Below are 24,771 nucleotides of genomic sequence, written 5' to 3' on the forward strand. Positions count from 1 at the left end.
GAGAAAAAAAAAAGGCAAAAAAAGCAAAGAGGAGGATTTTCTTGCTTCTTAGCTGATAGTTACACTCCCTGTAGATGTATGTGTGTCAGACACTCTTCATTGAACTTTAAGGAGTTTTACTTTAAGGAGTTTGCTCTAAGGAGGGCACACTTTAAAATACTGCTGCATAGAAGTGCAAAGACTATTTAATAATTGTTCAAAAACTCACAGACAATCTAAGGATACTTGAAGGTCACAAGCTTCTGGATGCTTTTATTTCTGCTCTGTTCCTAAGTAGCTACTGTGAGCTTAAGAATGTCAAAGCTCAGTGGGGTAGTGATTTATTAAATCCTCCTGAACTCCATGATGTTACCAGCCACTGTCATATTTCAGACGAACTGCTGGTCTGTGCTCAATTCTTAGGAGTTAAATACCACAAAAACACTCTGGATGGCCACCACTGCAAAAACTGTAAAAAATTGCAGATGTAGTAAGAGACTTACTTCCCTTTGTCTAGGTATATATCATAAAAAACTGGTATGTGTAGAAAAATTTTCACAGCTGACACTTGTGCTCTTTCTCTTGTAACAAGAACTGATTCAAATATGCCACACTTTCAATACTGATCATGTACTTTAACAAACATTTCTCTAGTTTGAAGAGATCTAGTCAAAATTCTACTGAGAAACCTAATGTTTCCACATATGACAAGAAAATCAATATGGTGAAAAAGGAATCAAATACAGGCCCTGATTCTGAGGTATCGGGCAATCTCTAGGACCTTCTCTTGCACATTCTAAGTTTAATCTAGTGAGCAGCACTGCTGCCTTCAGACAAAATAACTGAACTGACAGTCCAGTGCTTTGTTTTGCCCATGTGCTCAGTACCTTTAAAGACTGAAGCATCAAAATAAACAATTCCATCCTGTTCTCAAAAGTTGTTTTTTCTCACCAGTATTCTGTATCCAGTGGTGAGGTTCCTTTCTAAAGGAATGACAGGTATAGATCTTCTCTAGTTCTTCCAGAAACTCACTGATTGATCATGGGAAAAATCATAACCAATATATTTTTTTTTAAGCTGCTAATAGGGAGAATAACATAGCATTCATAACATACTGTAGGTATTCACAGCTTTAGGTATTCTGCAGCAATAAATATTGGTAAATATTACTATTTCAGTTTAAGTAATTTCAGATTTACCAGAAAGAATTACCAGTTTCAGTAACTTACCAAGTTGCTGTCCAAGTTATTGCTATATGAAAAGCAAATGTCTGTGAGACTGTTGTTACTACAACATTCCACTGTGCCATCAAGTCTTCTGTATACTAAAGAACATGGGCATAGAGCAAATGATCAATATTACAGAACCTTCTGGACAAGAAACTAGTCTCTGAATAAAGTAAAACAACCATTCTGTAGCCTTCAGGTATGTTGGTGTAATTCACACAGCCTGGCCATGGTTCATTCACAACTAAAAATAAGTTTCACCACTTTCATGTGTGAATGTCATCTGATTTCAGTCATGACACATACTGATTTTTCATCTTATTAAATCTCACTGAGACACTGGGAATCTACTGTTGTGATGTTCTGAGCATCACAAGTTACAAAATACTTCTGTCTGTTGCCCACAAACTGAATTAAGGTTTTGCACAGAAAAATGTTAGGTGCTACTGTCACTGGCTGGCTGGCAATGGAAGTTGCAATGGAAGTGACCAAGACTCAAAATGTCCTCTTTAGAAGAGGAAAGCTTCACAAGAGTCAGGTTTTGAAAGCTTCCCATGTGTTGATGACTGCAGCAGAATATAAATGATGTTTTAAACCATGATTTACCATGATAAACCATGATTTCTGGTACAGAATCTTTGTAATCTTTGTACAAGATGTTCTTTAAGGGAATTAAACCTAATTTGCTCTAAGACATCTTCAAAAAACACACAGAACAATGGGCACTGTAAGAAACTGTGTCACAGTAGCACTGCAGCTCCTTCCTTAGGTAGATCAAGCCTGTAAATGCTGCTTGCTGAGTTCCTTCTGCATAACCTGCAGTCCACTAACATGAAGCTTTATGCCTGAGGCTTACAGGTGCAAGCACTGTACCATACAATCCTTTTTTCAAGTACCCTGAAGCTAAGCAACTATATATATTTTTGAATACTGATTGACCATGAAATTAGTTTCCTTATAAACTATATTAAGAACACTTTTTTCTTTTCTATCTTTTTTTTATTTCCTTAAATTTCAAAAAGGTCCTTGGGGCACTGGTTTTTGTGTTCCTTCAAACTCAAATAGTTTACTCTCCATTTGTTTTATGGTCAAGCACATAGGGTCCATTTTTTTATTGATATTCTCTATTTATGTCAAGTTGTGCACTGTCAAGATGTTGACAAATGACAGCTGCTAGAGACCATGCAGAGTTCATTTAATTTCAGAGGAATATTTTTCACTGCTGGAGGCTTATGACTCCAAAAATGCAGACAGACTGGTCTGATTAGAATGCAGTAGAGGGACAATGGGCTGCAAACACAATACAGCATCGAAGTTTGGAAACAATTCTAAGTGTCCAGTATTAAGTTTTTAGTATTTCAATCTAAACAGGACTGGTTCTGTTGCGAAATATGCAGTTTTATTATCCATGACCCTGAAATTGCATTTCAGAGAATGGCAAAATCTGAGTACATAAATGGCATCTAAGAACTGGTTCTTATTTGCCATCCCTGCAAACTGAAAACACTTGCCAAAGTTGCCCTCCCCTTCAGACTGTTAGGACTCTAAATGCAGGTTCTTACCCATATTTTGCTAGTTTTCAGTTAACTATTTATCTTAGTTCAAGCTGTAAGATTACTTTTCTTCCATACTAAAAAATTTAATGGATTACCTTTTCAAGAGAATTTTAACACATAAAAAACCATGGGCAATTGAGCTGCCTGAACTCCCATTTACTTCCAGTGTGATGGAAAAACGTAGTAACATGTTTAAAGCTCTAAACAGCACCACACAGGCTTTGCTCATCAGCAGCCCCCTTCTCTTAGAGTTCAGTCTCCATGAATGCTTGCATGCAACTCCCTCTAGAGAGCTGTAGGGCATGTCACAAGACATTCAGCCAATTTAACTTTAGTGTTTTACTCTAATTAATTTTTGTTTATTGCTTCAGTTTAGTTCGATTTGCATTTTTTTGTTTCTCAGGGGTAGGTCATTATAGCAACAAGAACTCTCATGTATAAATGAAAACAGAAGGAAACAGACCTACTTGCAGAAGCAATATGTACAGTCCAGACAAAACTAAGTTCATGGGCAATGACATTATGAGATCGAAGAAGCAAACAAAACATAAGACCCATATAGTGAGACACATCAGAAGCGATGACAATAAAGCACATCATTGGGTTAAGCTGTACAATTTGTAATGTCATGCTGACCAAAGCAGTAAGGTAATGTGTGGAATTTACATCTGCAAAAGATCACTGAGTTGATCCAAATAACTGAACTAAAAATAGAAGAGTTAATTGTATTACTGCTAATAAGCAGGTTATGCAATATCCTGAAGAGGCAAATTTCATTTTTTAGATCATACAGGATGTTTGTATAGGATGACTGGAAGACCAGAGAAATTCTTTCAGCTACCTCTTCCTCACTTTCAGATTTCACAAAATGGAATGGCATATCACAGCTGTTTAAAACAGGAGAGCAGATGCAACTCATGAGAAATCTACCCCACCGACAAAACCCAAATTCAAAACAGTTTTTGAGACATGATAAAAGTTACAACAGAAAATAATTAAGAGAGCACCTCAAGTCATACCTCTAGCTGGAAAGCTTAACTGCTGTAGGGTGGCTGCACTTACACAGTAGCCAACCTGTGACTTCTCTGAAATGTCTCCCAGACAGGAATTCCAGTCTTCCACACTATAAATTGGGCAATCTTGTATGTTAGTGACAAGGTCTCCCACAAAAAGACCTCTTGGCCCATTGGCAGGAGAATCCTGAGAAGAAACAGTGAAGTCACACTATTATAGTTAAAAGTACAAAGATTTGTTTGCAGTTCTACCAAACAGCTATGAAATCTTTAGGGTATGACACTATTTCCAGAAAAACAGAAAAAAATCACACTACACTAGAATTTACTATTTCAATTTATGATAGAGCACTACAAAACCACTTACTTATTTACTTAGTGCAAACAAAAAGTAAAGAAAAAGGCAAGTCTCCAAGTGTTCCGAGGACCTCTTCAAATTTAACTAATTCTTTTCATACAAGTTAGTATATTGTGGTTTTTCCTACCATTTTAAGTTCAAGTATCTCAAAACAATACCTTGAATCTTTCAACAAAGCAGAGTGTACCTACACTTTTGAAGATGGAAGAGATAATAAATGTCACTCTATCCTGAATTAGATTCTCCCAAATCCTTTCAGCTGTGCTGTTCAACTGTGCTGTTATTTGATTAAGTCAGAAAAACATCAGTCCCTTCCAGAATCTCAACAGCCTATCTCTAGTTTGTTTCCAGATGATCAAACAAGCAAGGAAAATAATCTTTAACATTAAAAAGAGATAGCAATAACTAGAGTGATAATGCGGTTTCTAGTACATTTACTTGGTGGAAAACTGAAAATAAGATAAAAAACCTCTCCAGAAATAAGCCTGCAAACTCACCTGAAATGCTTGAATAGTTTTATAGTATGCTGAATAATCTGTAATTATTCAAACCATGTTCTAACCATTTTCTAACACCAAAAAACATGACACTGAAAAGGAAACTTCAAGCACACAAGAAGTGCAATATATTAGATTCTGCTGAGTGCTGCACTGACCAAATTACAAAAGATATAATACAAAAACAGCAAAGATCTTTTCTTACCTCTGCAACCTCAGTGACAAGTGCCCCAACACCCGTGTAATAGAAAGGGAAAAGAATGGCTGGCAGCAGAAACAAAACCATGAAACTTGCAACACCAAGAACAAAATTATGCCACACTCCTAAAAAGAAGGGGAAAAAAATGTTTCTAAATAAATAGTAATAACAAAAAGGTGTTTTTAAAAGGTAAGAATCTGCAGTTACCTCCTAGTTCACATTCCTGAAATGATTACTGTAAGACTGGATGAGAAACTATTTTGTGCTTTTCATCACATAGGCATAAAAGAAGAACATATATATTATCCTACAAACTTCAGTTTCTATTATGCAGTTTTTAAGGGGAATTTTAGAGAAGCCTCTGACCCCCTGGGAATTACACTACAGGACAAGACAGGGCAGTGGTAAGTCTATTCTTAAGATATCATTCTACCATTTTGATATTTCATGGCAGAAATATCTTTTATACTTTTTTTAAACATACTTTTATAAGCATGTAGTGGACAGAGACTCCAGATTAAAAACTGGACTTCTGAATAAAAAATTAAACTACAGTTTCTCTATATAGAGTTGTCATCAATCAAAAATATTAAAGCAATGGTGAATGAAATATATTAACATGCCTTCTATCACAATCAACTGTAGAATATAAGAATCTTATACATGAATAAACACTGTTTGTCCTATTCAGCAACATGTCTGAAACTTAGTTGCAATTCAGTATTTTTCATTGTTATCTTCATTGTATCAGTGAAGATAATTACATGTATATGTGCTAAGCAAGTTAAGCGAGTTTAGAAAATAATTTTTACAAGTCTTTTTTACAAGAAAACCTGAACCTAAAACCACATCAAGAAATGAAGTTATGTGATCAGCATATCCTGAAGCATTATTTTGGCAATGAATTTTAACTGCAATCTTTATATTATGCTGTTCACCATAGGAAGAAATGAACCATTATCATAAGACATACTTTGTTTCCAGTACTACAGAAATGTTTTCATTCAGTTTGTGTCCTTGGAGAAACATTTTGTATGACCAAGGCAGGAAAACTTTCCAAAGGTGAAGACTCCTTGTTTCCTTCGTAGAGTGCTTCATCTTGTTAGGAAGGGCTTGATTCAATTATATATTTACAGGGCAGTTACAGGAATAACTGAAGAATTCCTATTGAAGTAAATTTACTACTGAAACAAATTTACTACTGAAGTAACTATATTTAAAAATATTAAAATTATATTTCTTGGACTGTATATTGCACAGGAATCATAACACATGGCAGACTTATTTCCTTCGGCTAACTCTACATATTTTTTTCTTTTCTTTCACCTGTTTTTTTACATTTCTAATGCTAAAGAAATGAGACATTTCTTGAGTACACTAGCTAAGGGTTTGTTGCCATTTCCACAAGCAGATGCTTCTTAAAGCAACTTCTTTTTCTATAGTTTTTAATCATCTTATTGAAAGGTAATCAGATAGATGAAATATTCTATCATTCAGTTGTCTTTATTTCACACATGTACATATACACATGTACACACACAAGTGCAAAAACCCAAAAGCTTTAAGTATATTAATTTTATTGTTTTAAATCTTTTATCTTAAAAATATTTTTTTCATCTTAACACAGGAAAAAAAATCTAAGAAAGGAACAAAAACCCCTTTTAACTGTGGCCACTAGAGAGAGTAAATTGGAAAACAAAATCAAAACAACCAAAAAACCAAACAATTTAGAACAATAACAAAAGGGGTACTAGAACCAGACAGTGACAAGGGATACTTTCAAACAGCCAGGAAAAAAGGATGGGGCTCAATACCATAATCTACACAGTCTGCTGTGTGGAATACAATAGAAAAGTTTCAAATTAATCCTAGGTGATCCACAGAAAAACAAACAGGCTCAAAGACCTGTAGAAGCACACTGCTTAACTATACCATTAATTTCATTTTGCTAATACAGTCTCATCCTTGGATACCTAATTCCTTATATTTAAAAAGGGACACTTAACACAACCCTTAAAACACCTTAAATAGTATTTTTAAAAGCTTTAAGTCCTTTTCCTGTTAACAAAAAGACAAAACATATTAAAAAGGATCTCAAAAAATAATACATGTATTTGTATTCATTATAAGAAAGTGCTGCACAGAAGTCCTTTTTATCTACTAGGAATGGAATTCATGCTAAAAATATCACAAGTCTTACAAGAATGCTCATTCACTATTCTTGAACTCAGGATGCCATCTGCTGTACAACAAATAAACTCCAGAGTATAGGTGGACTGAAGAGGCATATTTGGTGTTGTTAATACTCTATCTCTTTTACTTAGCTGCCATACAAAAATCTGAAAGCTTGTCTTTCTCAACTCAGATCTTCAGAACACTGCTCTAATAATAAAATTTCAAAATTAGTCAAGTTTACTGAATATCACATTTTATCATTAGCAAAAATCCTACTTTTAAAACATACCGGCCTGGTTTGGGCCAGGATAAAGGTGATTTTCTGTCTTGTACTTTTGCTTTTAGCTGAGTCTCTTGTAAGTAGTTGCACTTGCTGAAATTAACAGCAAGTTTCTCAGACAGTGTGTGCTTCTAGGACTGACAACACTTGATGTTTATAGTTACTGCTAGAGACTGGTGTGCAGAGCCAAGGACACTGCTCAGCTCTGAGGAACATTTTACCCTCCAGAAGGAAGAAAGAGGTCCCACCTGCAGCCCTCCTTTGGGGAGGAGCGAACAAGACAGATGCCAGAATTGACCAAACAGAGTATTCCATCCCATATACGTCATACTCAATATGAATTTGAGGCATCACAAGGGCCAAGCCATGCTTCCAGCTTCTGGCTGCCTGTCCTTCCTGCCTTTCCTGCTTCCCTTCCTTCACCCAGCATCCTGGAAGGATTCCGTCCATTCCTCTGCCTGTGGTCCTAATCCATGCCAGCCCATATCTGTGTGTTCCTGCCTCCAGTTCCCAACTGCTGCCGACTCCAGGAGTCCAGCCTGGACTTTCCCAGGGCTGCCCTGCAGCCTCGGTGGTGATGTGAGAGTTACTGGGGGGGGGGGGAGGAATGTGGTATCCATTTTCCTGTATATTTGTATATATTTAGTAATTTTTCCTATTTATCATTACTGTTTCATTAAAGTTGTGTAGTTTAGTTTCCAACCCATAAGTCTCTCTCCCTTATTCTCTCTCCTTTCTTTATCAGGGAGGAGAGAGAGATTAATAGAGAGCATCTGTTACTCGGTTTAATTGCCGAGCCAGTGTTAAACCGTGACACATACTTATCATTAGATGTAAAAAAATGCATATATTTCTTACACCTAACTGATAACAAGCTACCAATGCAAAGCAGTCTTGTGATATGCATCTTTAGTGATTCTGCGTGATTCCATTCCAGGTTTTCCAAGAAACCTGAAAAAATATTATAGGTGTTTGCTTGTCATCAAAAACATACAAGCAATCATTTTCTATTAGAACTTATCATCTTATTTTTCTATACAATTTACAAGGAATGTATGTGAGCAATTCATTTTCAAAATCGGTATGCCTTCTCTTTTAGTAGGTGGAAATGTAAATTAATTAATTTGAGAAACAGGGCTTCATAGAAGTTAGCCTACTGCAGTGAATTACTTTAGTTCATTAGGGTATTTGAAATAAATACTTATCCAATATTTATCATAACTTACTTGATTTATGAAAGCTTCAAAATATGCTTTGCTAAAGGCTAGTTATTCCCAGCCTTGTTTCTGTTACAATATTCAAGAAACAATGTTAGTATCTAAGTATTACAAGAACTGCCTGCTATCCTACTGTTCCCTGGAACAGAAAACCATCAGTATCAAAAACTAAACCAAGATGTTTCTTTCCTCTTTATTTCAGTAGTTTGGGAAGCACCTTTGTGCTATAAGTAGTTCAGTCAATGTAACAGTCTCAGTCTAACTTTCTGCAACATTAGGGTGTAGTGGAACAAAGCAATCAGATGCTTCTGATTACCAAGAAGTAGGTGTGAGCCGGTATCAAATCCACCTGTGCCCAATTAGGGCAGGCCCCCTATTGAGCATGTGCAAGACCACGGGGCCAATAACAGGTGAAACTCAGAGACTGGCTCACTGCTGGGCTAGTCACGAGAGACGCTGGTAGCTCTTTGAGCACTGTATTACCTTCATTGCGCCACTAGTGCTCATCACCTCCAAGGTGAGGCTCTCGTGGCGCTGCTGGTTAAGACCCAGTACTGCAATGCCGAAAGCCCTGGGTCCGAGACTCCACAGAGAGCCTCACCCTGGAGGTGATGAGTGCTAGTGGAGCAATGAAGTTAATACAGTACTCAAAGAGCTACCAGCCTCTCTCGTGACTAGTCCAGCAGTGAGCTAGTCTGTGACTGTGAGTTTCACCTTTTATTGGCCCCCTGGTCTTGCACATGCTCAATAGGGGGCCTGCCCTAATTGGGCACAGGTGGATTTGATACCGGCTCACACCTACTTCTCGGTAATCAGAGGCATCTGATTGCTTTGTTCCACTACATTAGGGCTCTACTTCCCAGCAGCCACACTATTCAAAAACAATCAAACCCAAAATATACAGAGGTTATTTGGAGCAGTATGCTGTGATTCTCTTTGGATGTTTTTGTTTTAGCCTCTATTTCCTCCTGGTGGCAACAGCAAAACACAGTGACCTGTATAATAACATAACTCGCATGTCACTGAAGATCACTCACAGTACTGCTGAAAAATCACGTAACAGATTGCTCCTAGTTCAGAAACTGTTGGGTGAATTGCTCAGCATGCCATGTCCTCATTCCACATGTTTTCTGGATGAGCATTTTCTATCTTGTGTGCTCCAAGGTTTTGGCATGTGCACTATATAATAAAAACAGGCAAAGGAACTTCTGTACCTGAGCTAGCGTAACAAGCCATATTTTTTTCTACAACCACTCAACGGGAATTTCTTATGCCCAACTAGGGCATAAGGTCTAGGATATAATAACAATTTTCATCACAAGAAATTGCTCCTCATTTAAGCTCCCAGAAACAGACTGCTCACTCTCTTTCAGAAAATAGCACAATATGGACAATAATAATCAGCTAACTTCCTGAAATCACAGAGTAGGTTCAGAACAGGAGATCACCTTTAGGTAGAAAGAAGCTTTTCTACTTATTAATTTTACACCTTCCATCCTCCATATCAAGGATTCACAAATAACGCCTGCAAATAAGTTACTGCGCTAAGCAAAAGAATTATTAAAAAAGCACAAACTATTACCTGCACAAAATATCCTTAATTGTTGGATTGGAGATATCAACTGTAAGTGAGTTGTGAAGAGGTCAACAAATGCTCCAGGATAGACAATGAAGATAAAAATCCCAAATCCATTAAATCGAACTTGTTCCCTTAAAAAGAAAAAAAATTAAGTGGTGTTATCTCAAACAAACAAATGAAAACCTGAAAGATTCGACAAGGCACATATATTTTGGCAGTAGTAATGACTAAAATGATAATCATAAAACACACTTATTTTTCATAATACAAACAATGGAAAGATGATTAAATTAAAAGATGTTTTCTGCAGTGGTTGCCACTTTTTAGCAGCGCACATTTGTGAACCTGGTAAAAAAATAAGTTAAATTTCTTTTCTGTCTTCTGGTAAAAATAACACATGAAAAAAAACCTAAAATCCCTTACTTTCATATATATTTTAGTATCTGGGGGATTTTTCTATTGTAAGTAAAAAAGTGGCAGCCTGTAGGATGCAATTTTAAACTAATCTACAAAAAATTATCTGGAAGAAGCAAGCACTTTCCTGTTAAAGAAACACTCATAAATTCCTGGAATTCAACATTTCTCTCTCATAAATGAATTTTTAAATTAAATTGTAAACTAACAAAAATTAGGGAAATGTAATCTGAAAAAAATAAAAACAAGGTTAGAAGGACAAAGGCCACTTAAATATATCAGTGGCTGACACTATCATACAGATTATATACATCTACATATTTATCAGAGGTTTTACAGTTAATTTCAAATGCCTTTTTCTGAATAACTACATCAAAGCTTTATGAAGCTAGAAATTTCATAAGGGACTTAGAGAGGCATGATAATCATGTTTCAAGAAAATTACATTGCAATTATTATTCCAAGACAATCATTTTCCAACACAAACCAAGCACAGATAAGCTAATTCCCTATCTTTCCTGAGATAGTACACTGTCTGGCATTCCATTTATTCACATTTATTTATTTAACGTGCATATACAAGAAAAGAAGACACAGAATTATATAGAAAAATAAAATCAGAATGCAAGAATACATTCATTCCCTGGAGTTCATTCACCATATCTACTCATGCTACTAATTAGTAATAGGCAGTCTAATGCCTATACATGACTTAATGTCTTGGGTGGGAGGAACAAAGGGAAGAAAAAGGATTTTTTGGCATTAACCTTGACTAAGCTAAGGCTCAAATATTTCTTGTAGTTCACAGCAAATACAATCTTGAACTGAAATTGGCAGATGTTTATTAGATTTCAGGGAGTCAAAGTGATTTGCCAGAATAACAAAACTTGCCCACAGAACAGCTATCTAGTAAATCCTAAACCCTGATGATTGACTGTAACAGTGCTACAGACCCAGCCTGTGCCAGGAGGAAAACCAGAACCAAAACAGCAAGAGGAAAATAGCAGCAGTAACATCAAGTAGTTCGTTGGACAAACTACTTTTTCCCTGGAAAGAGCTGGGAATTATTTTTTTTTTGACAAAAACATAACCCCAACTTGAATACTCAGAGCCTTTGCCCCAAATCATGAATGAAGACAGTACACCATTAAGGTACAAGAATTATTCATTCTGCATAAAAGGAAGTGTATAGTTACTGCTGGCTTCTCTACACTGAGAAGGAAGGGATGTAAGACAATGAAAATTTTGCTGCTTCTTCCTGTCATGGGTTAAGCAAGAGCAAGAGTTTTATCCTCCATAGAAAAATCCCTGTGAATATTAGTGGAAAAACGCTGAAAGACAAAGCATATGAAACACAGAGGGCCCCAAACCATCCCTTCAACTGAGAACTTTTAAAGCCATAAAAAAAGAATAGAGGAAGCTGCAGTCATGCTTGTCATGATTGCTTACATTCAAGAATCTGAGACAAACTACTTAGGGCTTTATGCTTATGGGTCAGGTAATGATGATGTCCAGGAGAAAGGCAGAGGACATGAATATTGGTCCTAGTAAGCACCACTTAACCCTCTTATGTTAGAGTGTCATTTAACAGTAATGACTATCCATGTCCAATAACTTTCTTGTAATCATCAGTCAGAATAGTTAAGTGACATTAAAATATCATCTTTGATCAAAATTAACACATCACTGAGATTAATGATCACATTTTACTAAGTTTCTGCTTCAGCCTGTTAATATGCTACTTCACAAACTATGTATAAACAAATCAATTTAAAATATATTTTAAAGTACCATTGTGCAACAGCGTATGGGTCCTCTTCAAGCACTCTAGCTGCAGAAATAAAATTGCTGTGTGAAAAATAGGACCACTTGAAAGAAATATTTTAAACCTGATGCAGTGTAGTATATTTGAAAAAGGTCCTTTCTCATGTTCTGTAGAATAGACACTGTATTAAAACTCTGTCTATTAAAACCCTTCCAAACTTAAAATATAAGGAAGCTATGAAATACAGAATAAACAGATTCTCTAGATAAACCAAAGCAGTGCAAACAATATTCTCGTGTAAGGAAGGGATCTGCAATATTAGAACTTGTTGGCACATGGTAAGAGAAAAATAATTTGTATTACCGAATAGCTGCCACCCCATGGCCGACTTCATGTATCACACCACTGATGAGGATTGCAGAGAAGAAATAGGTCAGCTGGCTGACAGGCAAATTTACACCAGGCACCTGTTGATGTGGGCATGACAACAAAACAAAACACAGGAGGAAACCAAGAGGTACAAAGACAAGTCATTCTGTCCCTGCACTGGCTGCTCTCATTCAGCTGCTTCAGACCTGCAACAGAACAGGGGCTGTTTTCACAAAGCACCATCAGTTTGTAACTCTTCTCCTAATTCATTCAATGTATTAAAAAATATATTTAAGATATATACTTTTGTTGAAGGTTGAAAAGCTGTCCAGGCACTTCTCCCTGCCCTACCTATTCCCTACAACCATGACTAAATGTGTCCTACTCTATATTAAGCTTGAAAAGTTTACAAGAACATACAAAGGCTTCTACTCAAATGAGACAGGCTTGTCAACTGTGAGGATTAGTTTACCATTTCCTGTAGCTAGTCATGTAGCTGTAGAAAATACCCACCCTTCAAAATAAAAAATAAACTGTATGGCACTTAAAACACTACAAGACCTAAGAGTTCAGAAAATGATACTACAAGTGGAACTATCAGTCTCTATTCTCTCCCTAACTAAACCATTAAACTATCCCAAATTTACAAGGTCCAAAAAGGGTAACTTTTGTCTTTTGTTCAAGTTTTGGCAGTCTATGTATGGCAATTTAACTTTTTTTAAAAAGCCCTTGAAATGAGTATACTATCTTAATTTATAGAAGACATAATAATATGGAGGGCCCTCACATTCCTCCTCTTGCTGTGGTTTCCCACCACTCCCCATGTCCCTCACTGGATTATCCATGGGACACCAGGTCCTTCCAGACAGGCTTCAAAGCAATCACGAGTCAAGAGACTGGGGAACCATCCCCTAGGCTAGCCATGCTCCTGGGGGACTTTCCTGTGGCTGTGTTCTGGTCCCTGTTCAGCAGCCATGGTGCAGCGGGACAGTAAGGCCACTTCTGCTGTTTCCTTTGAGACAGCTCTGTCTGCTCCACAGCTCTCTCTGCTCAAGGGGCAGGGTCTACTCCAGAACAGTCACTAGCAGCTGATGTGAACTAAATGTCAGTTGTAATCCAGTGGCTCGTAAAGAGATACGATGAGCAAAAAAATCCTGGCCTGTCTATAGGACTCTCTGAAAATTACCCTTATGGGACACAAAGAGCAGCAGATCCAACTGAACAGATCACATTTGATCCTACCTTCATTCACTCTTGCACATTCCTTAACTATTTGCATTCACCTGCCCATGCAGCAGAACTCAACAATAGCTTGGTGAGACAATCTAGCTAAAAGAAACACTTCAGAAGACTGTTTTCATTAATGTTAAACTGAATAATTAAATAAATTCTGTCCGGAGTGTGACCAAAATATTTATCTTACCTGGCACAACTACTTTGCCTCACTATATGAAGACAGCTGCTCTTCATTTGTTAAACATCCATTGCTTGTATTACAGCATCAGCTGGTGGCACTAATGCATCAAGTAACTGGCATTGCCAGCGGCCCTCTGCTGCAGGCACATGAGAGGACAGACAGCAACAGCAGGAGCTGCCATCTTAATACCACCATGACAGTACTGGATGCTGTCAGACTTTATGCCAAAGAAACCAGTTTAAGAATCACCTAAAAGGGAAGCTAACTCTCATGAAGGGTTCTAAAATAAGCAGCAGTATTTTGTTAGTAAGCAATGTCAACTTATATTTCATAGTCTTCCAAAAATGCCTTTAGTAAAAGATCTTTCCCACTTTTGTTAACATGCAACCAACACAAGCAGGGGCAGCAAAAAAACCCCAAACCAAACAGCTCCATTACCTACAGACAGGCATTTTAAATAAAGTATGTGACTGAACAAAAGAGGAAGGACACAAAAATGTTAATCAATAAATCATAAGCAGAATAGTATCTTCCCCTCTCCACAGCCCAAGTCTAAAGACTAAACAGATTTATGCCACAGGCTAAAGCTATGTTTTAAAAGTAACTTGTTTTTTTTAAAAAAGCTAATTAACTCTCCTCCAGGCAGCCAAATCCAAATAGCTAATTTAAATGAGAAGGTCCTTCTGACTTGTTCTTCACCTCTATGCAACCACGCATGGGTTACTTTTTTGTGTCAATTTATGGTTGGAAATTTCCCTCAGAAAGAATACTGAAACACCTTAAAAGGCACAATTATACAACTGTGGCCATTCAGACATCAAAGAACGAGGTAGGAAATAAGGAGAACCACAAGTCAACTTAGAAGAAGCAACCTTGTCCCCATAAATAACATTACATTATCCCTATACATTAATCTTTTTCAGTGTCAGTTTGTCCTTTGTTTGAGTACAGTGATACTGCCAGCAGGCAGCCACTGAGGAATCCATTAAAAATCACAACTGTGAACATTACGCTAGATTTCTGCTTCCTTCCATAGTTCCAGTTCACACCAGATGAATTCTACAGGCTCACTTTTACTTTGGTTGCCTCTATGTTGTTTTTCAAAAGAGCACTGTATTGCAAATGACCACTTCACTCTGGTGTCTCAAAGCGGATAGATCCACATCTCAGATACTCCAGAATGTAGCAGACATACATGCTTAGGACAGACCCTGTTGGCATGTAAATTCAAAAAATTCTGTGGCATGTCCAACTTGTGCTCTACCTGATGCACAAATTACCCATTTCTGTCTACTTCTGGATAAAATTCTGGAGCAGGCTGTGGACCAGGTGACTGCAGTGGCAGTACCAGCAGTACCAGCCCCTCCTGGGTCTTGTTGCCTGATTTTGCCAACACAACAGGCACTTGCTATGCTTACCCTGCATGTGTGAAACAGACTCAAACCATTCCAGACTCAAAGCAGACTCAAACCAAACCAAGTTTATCAAACATGCTAATGATAAGGCTTCCCACACTCATGCAACTTTTCAGTCCAGGGGCACACAGCCAGTTTAAAAATTCTGGAAGGCCTATCATGGCAGCACACAATTCCCAACTTCTGTTCACTCAACTAGTTGAGTACTTAAATAGAGTAAAATGGTTTGGCACCCCTGCTCTAAGCCATGCAGCAGAAGGCAGAGCAATTTTATAGGACTTCCTGCATTTCTGGGAAACTACCTTAGATTCTTGCCAGAAAGCACTCCTGGAGAAATAAGGCTGGCTAGGAATCCTAGGCTGAAAGTGTTGTAAGGACAATGCCAGTTCTTTGATTGCTGCCTTGCACAATAGAGATAGAAAATACAATATTGGCAATCTCCCCCATTCTGTGATATAGATTCCTTTCTAAAAGCACAAAATACATAGTCCAACATCAGAAATCCATTAACCAATTAAAAAGTTATTAGGCCTTTGACTGGATACTGCCAGAAACAGAACTTTCAATTTCACACTGTAAATTAGGGCAGAAGTGTTTAACAATAAAAAAATAAGCCATCTACTCACTGATGAATCTTTGCTTCCACTATCACACAAAGCTTTTTACACTTCTTTTCCACTGATATTTTGTACTGTAATAAATAGAACTCCTCTTTTCTCATGGATTATGAATTTGCTCTGCAATTTCAAAGCCACCAGTGTCTCTAATTGCACAGCTCAGAGGAGGTAAGTTCTTAGCCCTGTTTTGTATTCTTAGTACTATGATAATTCAGGGCTTTCCAAAATTCTCACTCAGAATTTTAAATAAAATCTCTTCCACATTTTTGCCTTCATTTTTCTTCCCCTCTTTTGCTACCTACACTTTAAGGCTTATAACAAACCAGCAAATTTTAATGTAGATGAATATCAGGAGTTAGGTTATTCTTGCATGGGAGAACTTAAACATCACACATCCCATTAAGTTCCCAGCTCTCAAACAAAGACTTGAGGAGAGAATACTTACCACAACTTGCAGCATACGATCATTCTGGGCTTTTGGTGCTTCAGTGAGCATCTGTGTCAGTGTTTGCATCAATGTCTTTCCAAGAAGGATAACAGAGCCAAACATGGCAACTATACCAAACACCATTCCTATGCTGAACCTACAAAGAGAAACAAATAATTTAGCAATGCATAGCCATAAAACCATGTAATATTTTCCTTGTTTAATATTTTCTTATGCCCAAATCATACCTTGATTAATTTCAAATACTTCTGTGTTGTTCCTGCATATTCTAAATTGTATTCAGTTATCTAATACACATAACATGCCAGTAGCAGCCATCCAGTACCTGAAGGGAGCTTTTTACAAGGATGTGTAGTGACAGGACAATAGGCAGTGGCTCTAAACTGAAAGAGGTTAGATTTAGGTTAGAAATTCTTCATAGATTTAGGAAGAAATTCTTCACTGTGAAGGAGGTGAAAGACTGGCACAGGTTGTCCAGTGAGGCTGTGGCTGCCCCTGGAGGTGTTCAAGGTGAGGTTAGATGGGGCTTTGAGCCACCTGGTCTACTGGGAGATGTTCTGGCCCATGGCAGGGGGTTTGGAACTAGGTGATCTTTAAGGACTCTTCCAACCCAAGCCATGCTATGATTTCACGAATATGAAGACATAATAATATAAAATCAACCATGTTGTACCACACCATCACATATTTAGAGACCGAGATCAAATGGTAGGCTAGAACACGTTTATTTATATAGCCTTTCTCAGTAAGTTTTGCATCTTCCTCACAAACAATAAAAGTGCTAAAGAACAATAAATGGGACGCATTAGTTCTTGAAAAACTAAAAGCTAAAACTACAAGAACAAGAAAAAATCAATTATACTTAAAACACATTCTTCTTCTTACCATTATTTTTGATTAGAATCAGTATTGAAAATTTCAATTTCCAACAGTCTGCCTAGTGGTGAATTTTTATTCCACATTATTATTTTACACTGTCCAATAGTTATAGGATGTGATAAAGTTTATTCTCTAGCTAAAACACTTTAATTCACTACCAGTGCTTCTTCCTCTCACAGTAGTGTAGTTTTTCTGTTACCTTTCTTAAAGAAGCTCACTGAGAATTAGCAATCTTATTTTAAGCAACGTGTACTTGTAATGTTAATTAAAGAGACTGGTAGAAACGTTATACTGTAATAAATTATACACATTAAAGAACTGTGATGGATATAGAACTATTACAAACTGAAACCGCAAAATCATTACATACAAGAGAAACCAATATGAAGCAGGCCACTCTTTCATTACTATCTCCCTGAGGATAGCAATACAGGAAATGAAAAGAAATTAAAACCTTACTCATTTTGTATTTTCACAGAGCAGGTAGGAAATAATGCTAGGAAGGCAATAATTTGTGAAATGAGTCCAGGAACACCCATACTAGCCACCCTGCTTATTTACTATCAGTCTGTGCAACTTTAGCAGGGAAAGGCGCCAGCAGGTAAAAGCCAGAAGGTGAGCAATGTGCTTCTGAGCAGGTACAGTTGCTGAATGTCTGGGCAATAACTGACAAGAGGGACACAACTGTCTTTGAATACTTTCAAACTCTAGTCATCGGGGGAGAGCTCAGCATACAGTGATGGACACATCTAGGATTTTAGATGCCACTTCCAGACCTACTTGCGTGCAGTATTACATGTAATAGCTGTGCTCCTAGGAACTATGTCAAGTTCAAACCACAGATAAATACTGTTTACATATTTCTGGTATTATGGCATCTCAGTAGGCAACCTGATACATATTTTTTAGTAGAGGAGAAAGACATACTGGCACAGTACAACTATGTCAGCCATGCTAGTTTGGTTTTATTATTAGCCTAGTGAAAAAACCATGTCTATCTATTATACTTCTAAGGCTGAAACGGCAGAGATGTGGTTAACTCTATTTGTCAGAAGAAAAAAAATATCCTGAATGTATACCACAAATAGAGAAATTTGGGTTTCCATCTCCCCCAGTTGTAGAACTGGCGGTTGAAGAGCGCTGTTTGCCATCGCATGTGAAAAGGAGAGACACTCAAGCCATATGACAGCAGCCAGTCTTCATAAGATGCCTTCAGAGAGTTGGATGACTGCAAAACAATAGAAAATCAGGTTTAATCAAAACTTCTAGGATGATTTTGTGTGTTACGTGATCAAGCAGTAAAGATGACCTGTTTATATAAAAATGGATGTTTAACTTTAGGTAAACGTCCTGCACAGATTTTATGTTTTAACATATAGGAAGGTGTGACACATAACATGAAAAAGTTATGCCACTGTTCTGATGTAAATCACAACAGCTCTAGGACTGCAAGAGAGATCAGGTAACCACTGTCGTCTAACAAACAAGATCTTACATCATCTTTCTCAGAGTTAAATCATATTCAGTAGCTTTTAACTGCTTGGTTAGAAGGCTAAAGATTGGATGCTTTCTGATATTTTTTTCAATGTGCAATTATATTCCAGTAAACATTTTTTAAAACTACAATAAAGAACTATGTACTTTTGGCTTCAGCTGAAAAAAATGTTTGTAAAATTGGTGAGATATGTATCAGTACTGAGGCTACCTTTTAATAACAGTAAAAATGAGGCCTACCTTTCAGACACAGAGGCAATGCCCAGAGAGATACTGTGGAATATCTGAGCATACTAACAATAAGTGAGAAGGACTTTAAAATTACCAACCTGTATTGCAAAAGCCATTTTGCTATGGTAATTTCTCAGCATTTCAATATACTGCTAGAATGCCTTCCTAGTAGCCTCAGAGATTTATCTTCATGAGAAATGTGACCTATAGACTACATGATTAATACTTAACTGCAGTATTATCTGAAATTATAGACCAAGAGATGTAGTTTTGCGATTGCTTTTATACTATATGGCACTTCTCAATAGACTGGAACACTTTCTGTGGAAGTGAAAGAGGAGCTCATAGCTCAGGAAAAGAGCACCAGAGCTCCAAGCCTTCTGACTCTGAGCAGCTCCCAAGACAGGAGTGTCTCTGACATAATCCAGACAAGTCTTTGGAGCTGTCTGATCTGGGGCACTGTTCCCAAGTTTCCCTTTGAGCAGCAGCACCTACTGAAGACATTGGGAATGCATAATTCACAACTGGCTCCCCTCTACCCACCACAAAAGGAACTTCACAAGTTTCTGGCTATCATCCTTAGTTCTTTAAACAAATTTAGAACTTGTGAAGTTCCTTGCATTCCTCCTGTCCTGACACAGTCATGGTGGGGAGTGAGAATCACAACTATATTCACAGCTTTTCTTTTTGGTTGAAGTAATTAAAATTTGAACATTAAAATTTATTTCAAGTAACAATTTTCCTAGGATGAGAGATCCATTCACTCAGGTCATTGTTCATTTACCATGTACTGCACCATTTATCCTTTATGCCTATATATAGTACTATGTCATTTTCTTCTTCTTCAACCTGCTGATTTCAGACACATTTTTGTTCAGTCCGTGGGCATGGACAGAAATTTTACTCTTCATGTATTCCCTAATCAACACTACTCATTCCCTATGACACCACTAAATTCAGTGTCCAAAACCAGGTCAGCATTTCCTACCCCAGCATTTTCTACCTTCAGCAGAAGAGATCACGAAGATTATTACATTTTTACAAATTATAATACATAAGCCAAAGAAACAAACACACAAACAAAAGATGTCCACACATAATCTTCTAGCTAATTAAGAACAAAAAAAATACTTGACATTCACTTCCTCTGACTTAAGTGTCTTTTCACAATTAAGTAAGCACATCCTATTAATTCACAGAATCCCCCAAACCCCCCTCAATGAACTACATATTATAATAAAGCTAACTGGATATATATTTGGCACTTTAAAAATGTGTTCCCCTTATCAAATGCAAAAAACACTTTTTCCCTGGAAATGTCAAAAATTAGGCCCTTAAAATTCATTCCAGCCACATCACACCCCCACTGTACTAGCAAGGCATAAATAATATGAAGTTTCCCATGAGATATACGAGATTGCTTACCATATATTTACCACATGGGGAAAAAAAAATAAAGGTAGTACCATTCTCCTGTTGCATTTTCTTCAGAAGTTGTGCACACAGTATTCATGATAACTAGATAACTGCACCCCTTTACAAATATATTTAAAAGCCCTGTGCAAACATTGCTCCTTCTGTCCTGAGCCCAGTGGGATTACCACATTACCATGAGTACTCTCATGCCCTGGTATGGGCTATGTTGGTACTGTTTCATTTTAAGTCTCCTTCTCACAGGCCTTGGCTCTGCTCCTCCAAGTTCATTATATTCATTTATATAGCAGTACCTCTTTTTATTTATGCAAGCCTTCAAAATAATGAATGTCTGCTAAATACTCCAGGAGTTCCATAAATGCCTGCCAACAAGCAGGAGCCCTTAACATTCTTCTTTGCTGACCAAATCTGTTCAAGAACTCTGAACCATTTGAGCTTCCTGACCTTAAAAGCTGAAAGCTAACCTTGACTGAACACATCTAATGCATCCTTTATTTCTCAAAACAGAAAGAAGGAAAACTTTCCACCTTTTGCTTTTTCCTGATCCTTTAGACACAACCAAATGTGATGACTGAGGATGCTGCGAAGCAGAAATTCAGGTGTCTGCCTGATTCCCTCTTCTAAGACCCAAACTTCAATGGAAACATTAGTGCCAGTGCTTCCATGAAGCAACAAGAGGCACTTAAAATTCCAGGTCCCAGTTGGATTTGGCATATGTTTAGATTGCTAGCACAAATACATCATGTATTTATATGTAACTCTAGCAATATCATGAGTGTATTTATTTGTTAAAAAAATCATTTATACCCATAGTTATGCTTTGTACAAAGTAGACTTTTTAGGATTCAAGACTGCCTAATGCAATGCTTGAAATGTGAATAAAACCAGTGAGGGAACAAACTGAGCAAGAGACACTGAACAAGTTTACAGAATAAACATCAACTGCAAGTTACAGAACATATCATTCCCTTGCCAAAAATATCAACAAGATCATACATGGAAAAGTACTCCTGTACTATTTTTCACTTCGGCTCTGCACATCCTCTTGATGTAATTAAACTGCAAGTGATTTGAGGTCTAAGAAGCAACTGCCTCCTGCTAGTTGCTTGCACCCATGGGTTATGAATGTGGTGGAGGATTTACAGTACCAGCAATAAAGTAAGCAACCCTGAGTTTCCTAATTATATAAATCTTGTTATTTAATCCAAGTTCTATTTTGGTCATGGTACTCACAGTGAAACCTGTCATTGACATGTACACACGAGACCTATCAGTAAGCTCACTGAAATCCAACAGCCCCCACACGGTTCCTGAAGATAAATATATTCTGTTAACCTGAAGTTAAAAGATCAAAGTTGTATCTTAACTCCTAGACTCTCCTGTTTCCTATAGCATTCCAGGTGTTCTCCTTTTTTTTCCAACATAAATCAGGTATTAAGTTGGCTCCAGACACTGTGCGGTTTCTCTTTTTCACCATGTGCTGCTTCTAAGCTCCACCAGAATCTGTGACAAGTAGTGGCTGCTCTTATTTACAAAAGTGAATGATTTTAGGTTCTAATGCTAAAAGAGGTGTTCAGAAGATGAGAGATACAAATGGGTTTCAGCATCAAAGCAGCACAGGTCCACTACTTTAATTCAGCTCTTGCTGATTCACACTCCTCCTCAGACACAAAGCTACTGTCAGAAGACATCCAGCCTTCCTGGTGAGTTTTGGTGTGTCTCGCTACAGTCAAGAGCAGATTTTTCTGGTATATAGCCAATCTTTCAACACATTTCAAAATGATGCCACGTTTCTTTTCCAAATACCTGATATAGATCTAATGTAGTAAAATTTGAAAAATATTCAGCTAAACTACTGCATTCTTTATTGTGATTACATACCGACTAATATTTGGCAATTAAGAGTGCTAGTCATTTTACCGAGTTAATTTGCTCTCCAATGACTAACAGCAGGGGGAGCCACTGATTTTCTCCAGTTTTCCCATCGCCTTAAATCCCTTTTATTTTTATATATTACAAGACTGACAAAATGAACGTTTTTAACTTCGAAATCAATAGGACCTGTCTGCACGGGGCAAAAAGAACTGCAGCTCCTGGACTGTAACATTAACATCAAAAAGCAAAACAATTACAGACCCAACCTTTCGTTTAACTTTTCCTCATATTTAACTAGCATACATCCTATCTTGCATACATATGTCTGCATTTCAGTCATCTGTCAGACATCGTACCTCTTGAGCTTTAAAAAAAAAAAATCACTTAATAGAACCTGTGCAATGCACAACCTCATCCCTAAATATGATGTACAATGTCATGGTGTATTTTCCATTCAAACCTTCCCCTCTCCAGCAGGAGGAAGAAGATGAGTGTTACAATTCTCTCTGAAATGGAAGTTAATTTCTTTAAAAAGTAGCTGTACGTCTCAACTAAATAGTAGTTGTATTGTCCCAACTAAATTCTTTCAGTAAAACTAAGGACATTCAAAAGAAAAAAAAAAAGTGAATTCATTGTTTTTACACGGTAATAGTAGAAAAATCATTATTATAAAAACACACTATACACAGGAAACATAAATTAAGGTTGATTTTGGGTTTTGGTTGTTGGCTTTTCTTTTTAAAAATATATATATATTTAAAACATATATAAATATATATATAAAAATATATAAATTATATATATATATGTTATATATATATGTATAACATATATTTTCTTTTTTTTTAATATATTAACCCTTCAGACTCCAGAAAGCGCGTTTCAGTGCCGCAAAACTATTTAAACAGCGGAGTACAATCTACATTCCCTACCGGTTCCCAGCTTAGGTCCTTTAACGCAGACCTGAAGCCCTTACAGCGGGCTGGGAGGTGCCTTTAACCCCAGCCACGGGCGGCAGCAAAACCCCCGCGGACCCCCCCGTGGACGTCGCCGCTGAGGTTTCTCGCAGGGCTGACGACCCCCGTTTAAGGCCTTCCCTCAAGGGGAAAGAATGGGAGGGAGGGCAGTGAGGCGCCGGGGGGGAGCCGGCATAACCTCTGCCCACCCCGAGCCGAGAGAGTGAGTGAGGGGATCGGGTCGGGTCAGGGCAGGGCATGGGGGCGGCTGCTCCCCCCATCCGAGCCTCAGGGCCCCCCCGGCAGCTCCCGGCCTCGCACAAGGAGGGGCGTCACGTGCCCCCAACGGCCCGGGCCTCGCGCCGGCCGTTACATCTCGACCGGCGGAGAGGGCGGGAGTCGCCAAACGGGGCCTGGAGGGCTCCGATGGGGGAGCGGCGCCTCCCTCTGCTTCCGAAAGAAGGGAATTGGCGGCCAAACCCCGGTGTTCCGGAGGGTGGGCGAAGCGGGGAGGCTTCCGCCCGCTAGCGGCAACAGAACCTTATCCCGAGGGGGGATGGGGCTGACCGGTGCCCTACCTCCCGCCGCCCGGCCCCAGCGGGGAGGGGAAGCGGCGCTCCTGCCCCAGCGTGCGCGGGGCCAAGGGTTCCCGTCTGGCTCTGCGTCTGCAGCCCTCACCTTGAGCAACGTATCCACCAGGTAGATGGCGCACCAGCCCCCCAGCACACACACCACCACCGAGATCGGGATCATTGCTGCAGCCCAGGCGCTGGCGGCGGCCGCGGTTCGAGCGGAGGAACCCCCGGAACTAAACCTCTCCCGGAACCCTTCTCCATCAGCTATACTACCCGGTCGGAGTTTTCCGGGGACCGCGTTGAGAGTGAGGGCCGAGGCCACAGTAACGTCACAGCCCAGCGAGCAGCGGAAACGGGAGGAGGAGGAGGGGGGGGGGGGGGGGTCGGTAGTGTAGTCCCTGCCTTGCGCCTGCGCAGTGAGCCGCCCGCCGGTGCCCCGGGGCGTATTGCGCCTGCGCGGGGGTGGAGAAGGGGTCGGGAGGAGGGAACCGGGCAGCTCTTTGGGGCCCACCCGCGGGGCGGAGGCTGCGGGGCGTGGGGTGGGTGGGTTTTCCTTCTTTTTAAAAATTTGCTGGAGTTGTTTCAGTGTCCGTAAAGCGGGAGGAGGGGTAGCGGTGTGCACTGCTTCTTATGAGAATCCGGTAGTGCCCGTAGCGCTGCGGGTGGAGGAGCTGGAGGCCTGTGTGGGAGGCAGGGCCGCAGGTGGACAGGGAAATGTGAAGGAGGAATAAAACTCCTTTGCGATGGTGGAATTAAAGTGGATTGTGGGAGCGCTTCGTGATGAGGAAGTAATAGGATTCCCT

The 24,771-nt window shown here is 38.7% G+C and overlaps 1 protein-coding gene across 7 annotated transcripts in view; it reads right to left on the reverse strand.

Annotated features, from left to right (window-relative positions):
- Positions 1 to 24,371, reverse strand: part of MBTPS2 (membrane bound transcription factor peptidase, site 2) — a 40,571-nt gene extending 16,200 nt beyond the window's left edge. For 5 of the 7 annotated variants that reach the window (XM_030463104.1, XM_030463093.1, XM_030463087.1 and 2 more), the window contains exons 1-8: positions 24,072 to 24,371; positions 18,483 to 18,631; positions 16,522 to 16,660; positions 12,622 to 12,725; positions 10,083 to 10,210; positions 4,835 to 4,953; positions 3,781 to 3,961; positions 1,209 to 1,303 (exon numbers count right to left, since the gene is read on the reverse strand). In XM_030463104.1, coding sequence (XP_030318964.1) covers positions 1,209 to 1,303; positions 3,781 to 3,961; positions 4,835 to 4,953; positions 10,083 to 10,210; positions 12,622 to 12,725; positions 16,522 to 16,660; positions 18,483 to 18,631; positions 24,072 to 24,146 — 990 coding nt within the window. In that variant the 5' untranslated portion in view covers positions 24,147 to 24,371. Of the gene's footprint in view, positions 1 to 1,208; positions 1,304 to 3,780; positions 3,962 to 4,834; positions 4,954 to 10,082; positions 10,211 to 12,621; positions 12,726 to 16,521; positions 16,661 to 18,482; positions 18,632 to 23,369; positions 23,732 to 23,971; positions 24,045 to 24,071 lie in introns of those variants that run through there. The other 2 variants (XM_030463129.1, XM_030463097.1) reach the window with 2 other exon arrangements.
- Positions 24,372 to 24,771: the final 400 nt, after the last annotated feature.

Source organism: Calypte anna, chromosome 1 (genome assembly GCF_003957555.1).
Source record: "Calypte anna isolate BGI_N300 chromosome 1, bCalAnn1_v1.p, whole genome shotgun sequence".
Classification (NCBI taxonomy): Eukaryota; Metazoa; Chordata; class Aves; order Apodiformes; family Trochilidae; genus Calypte; species Calypte anna.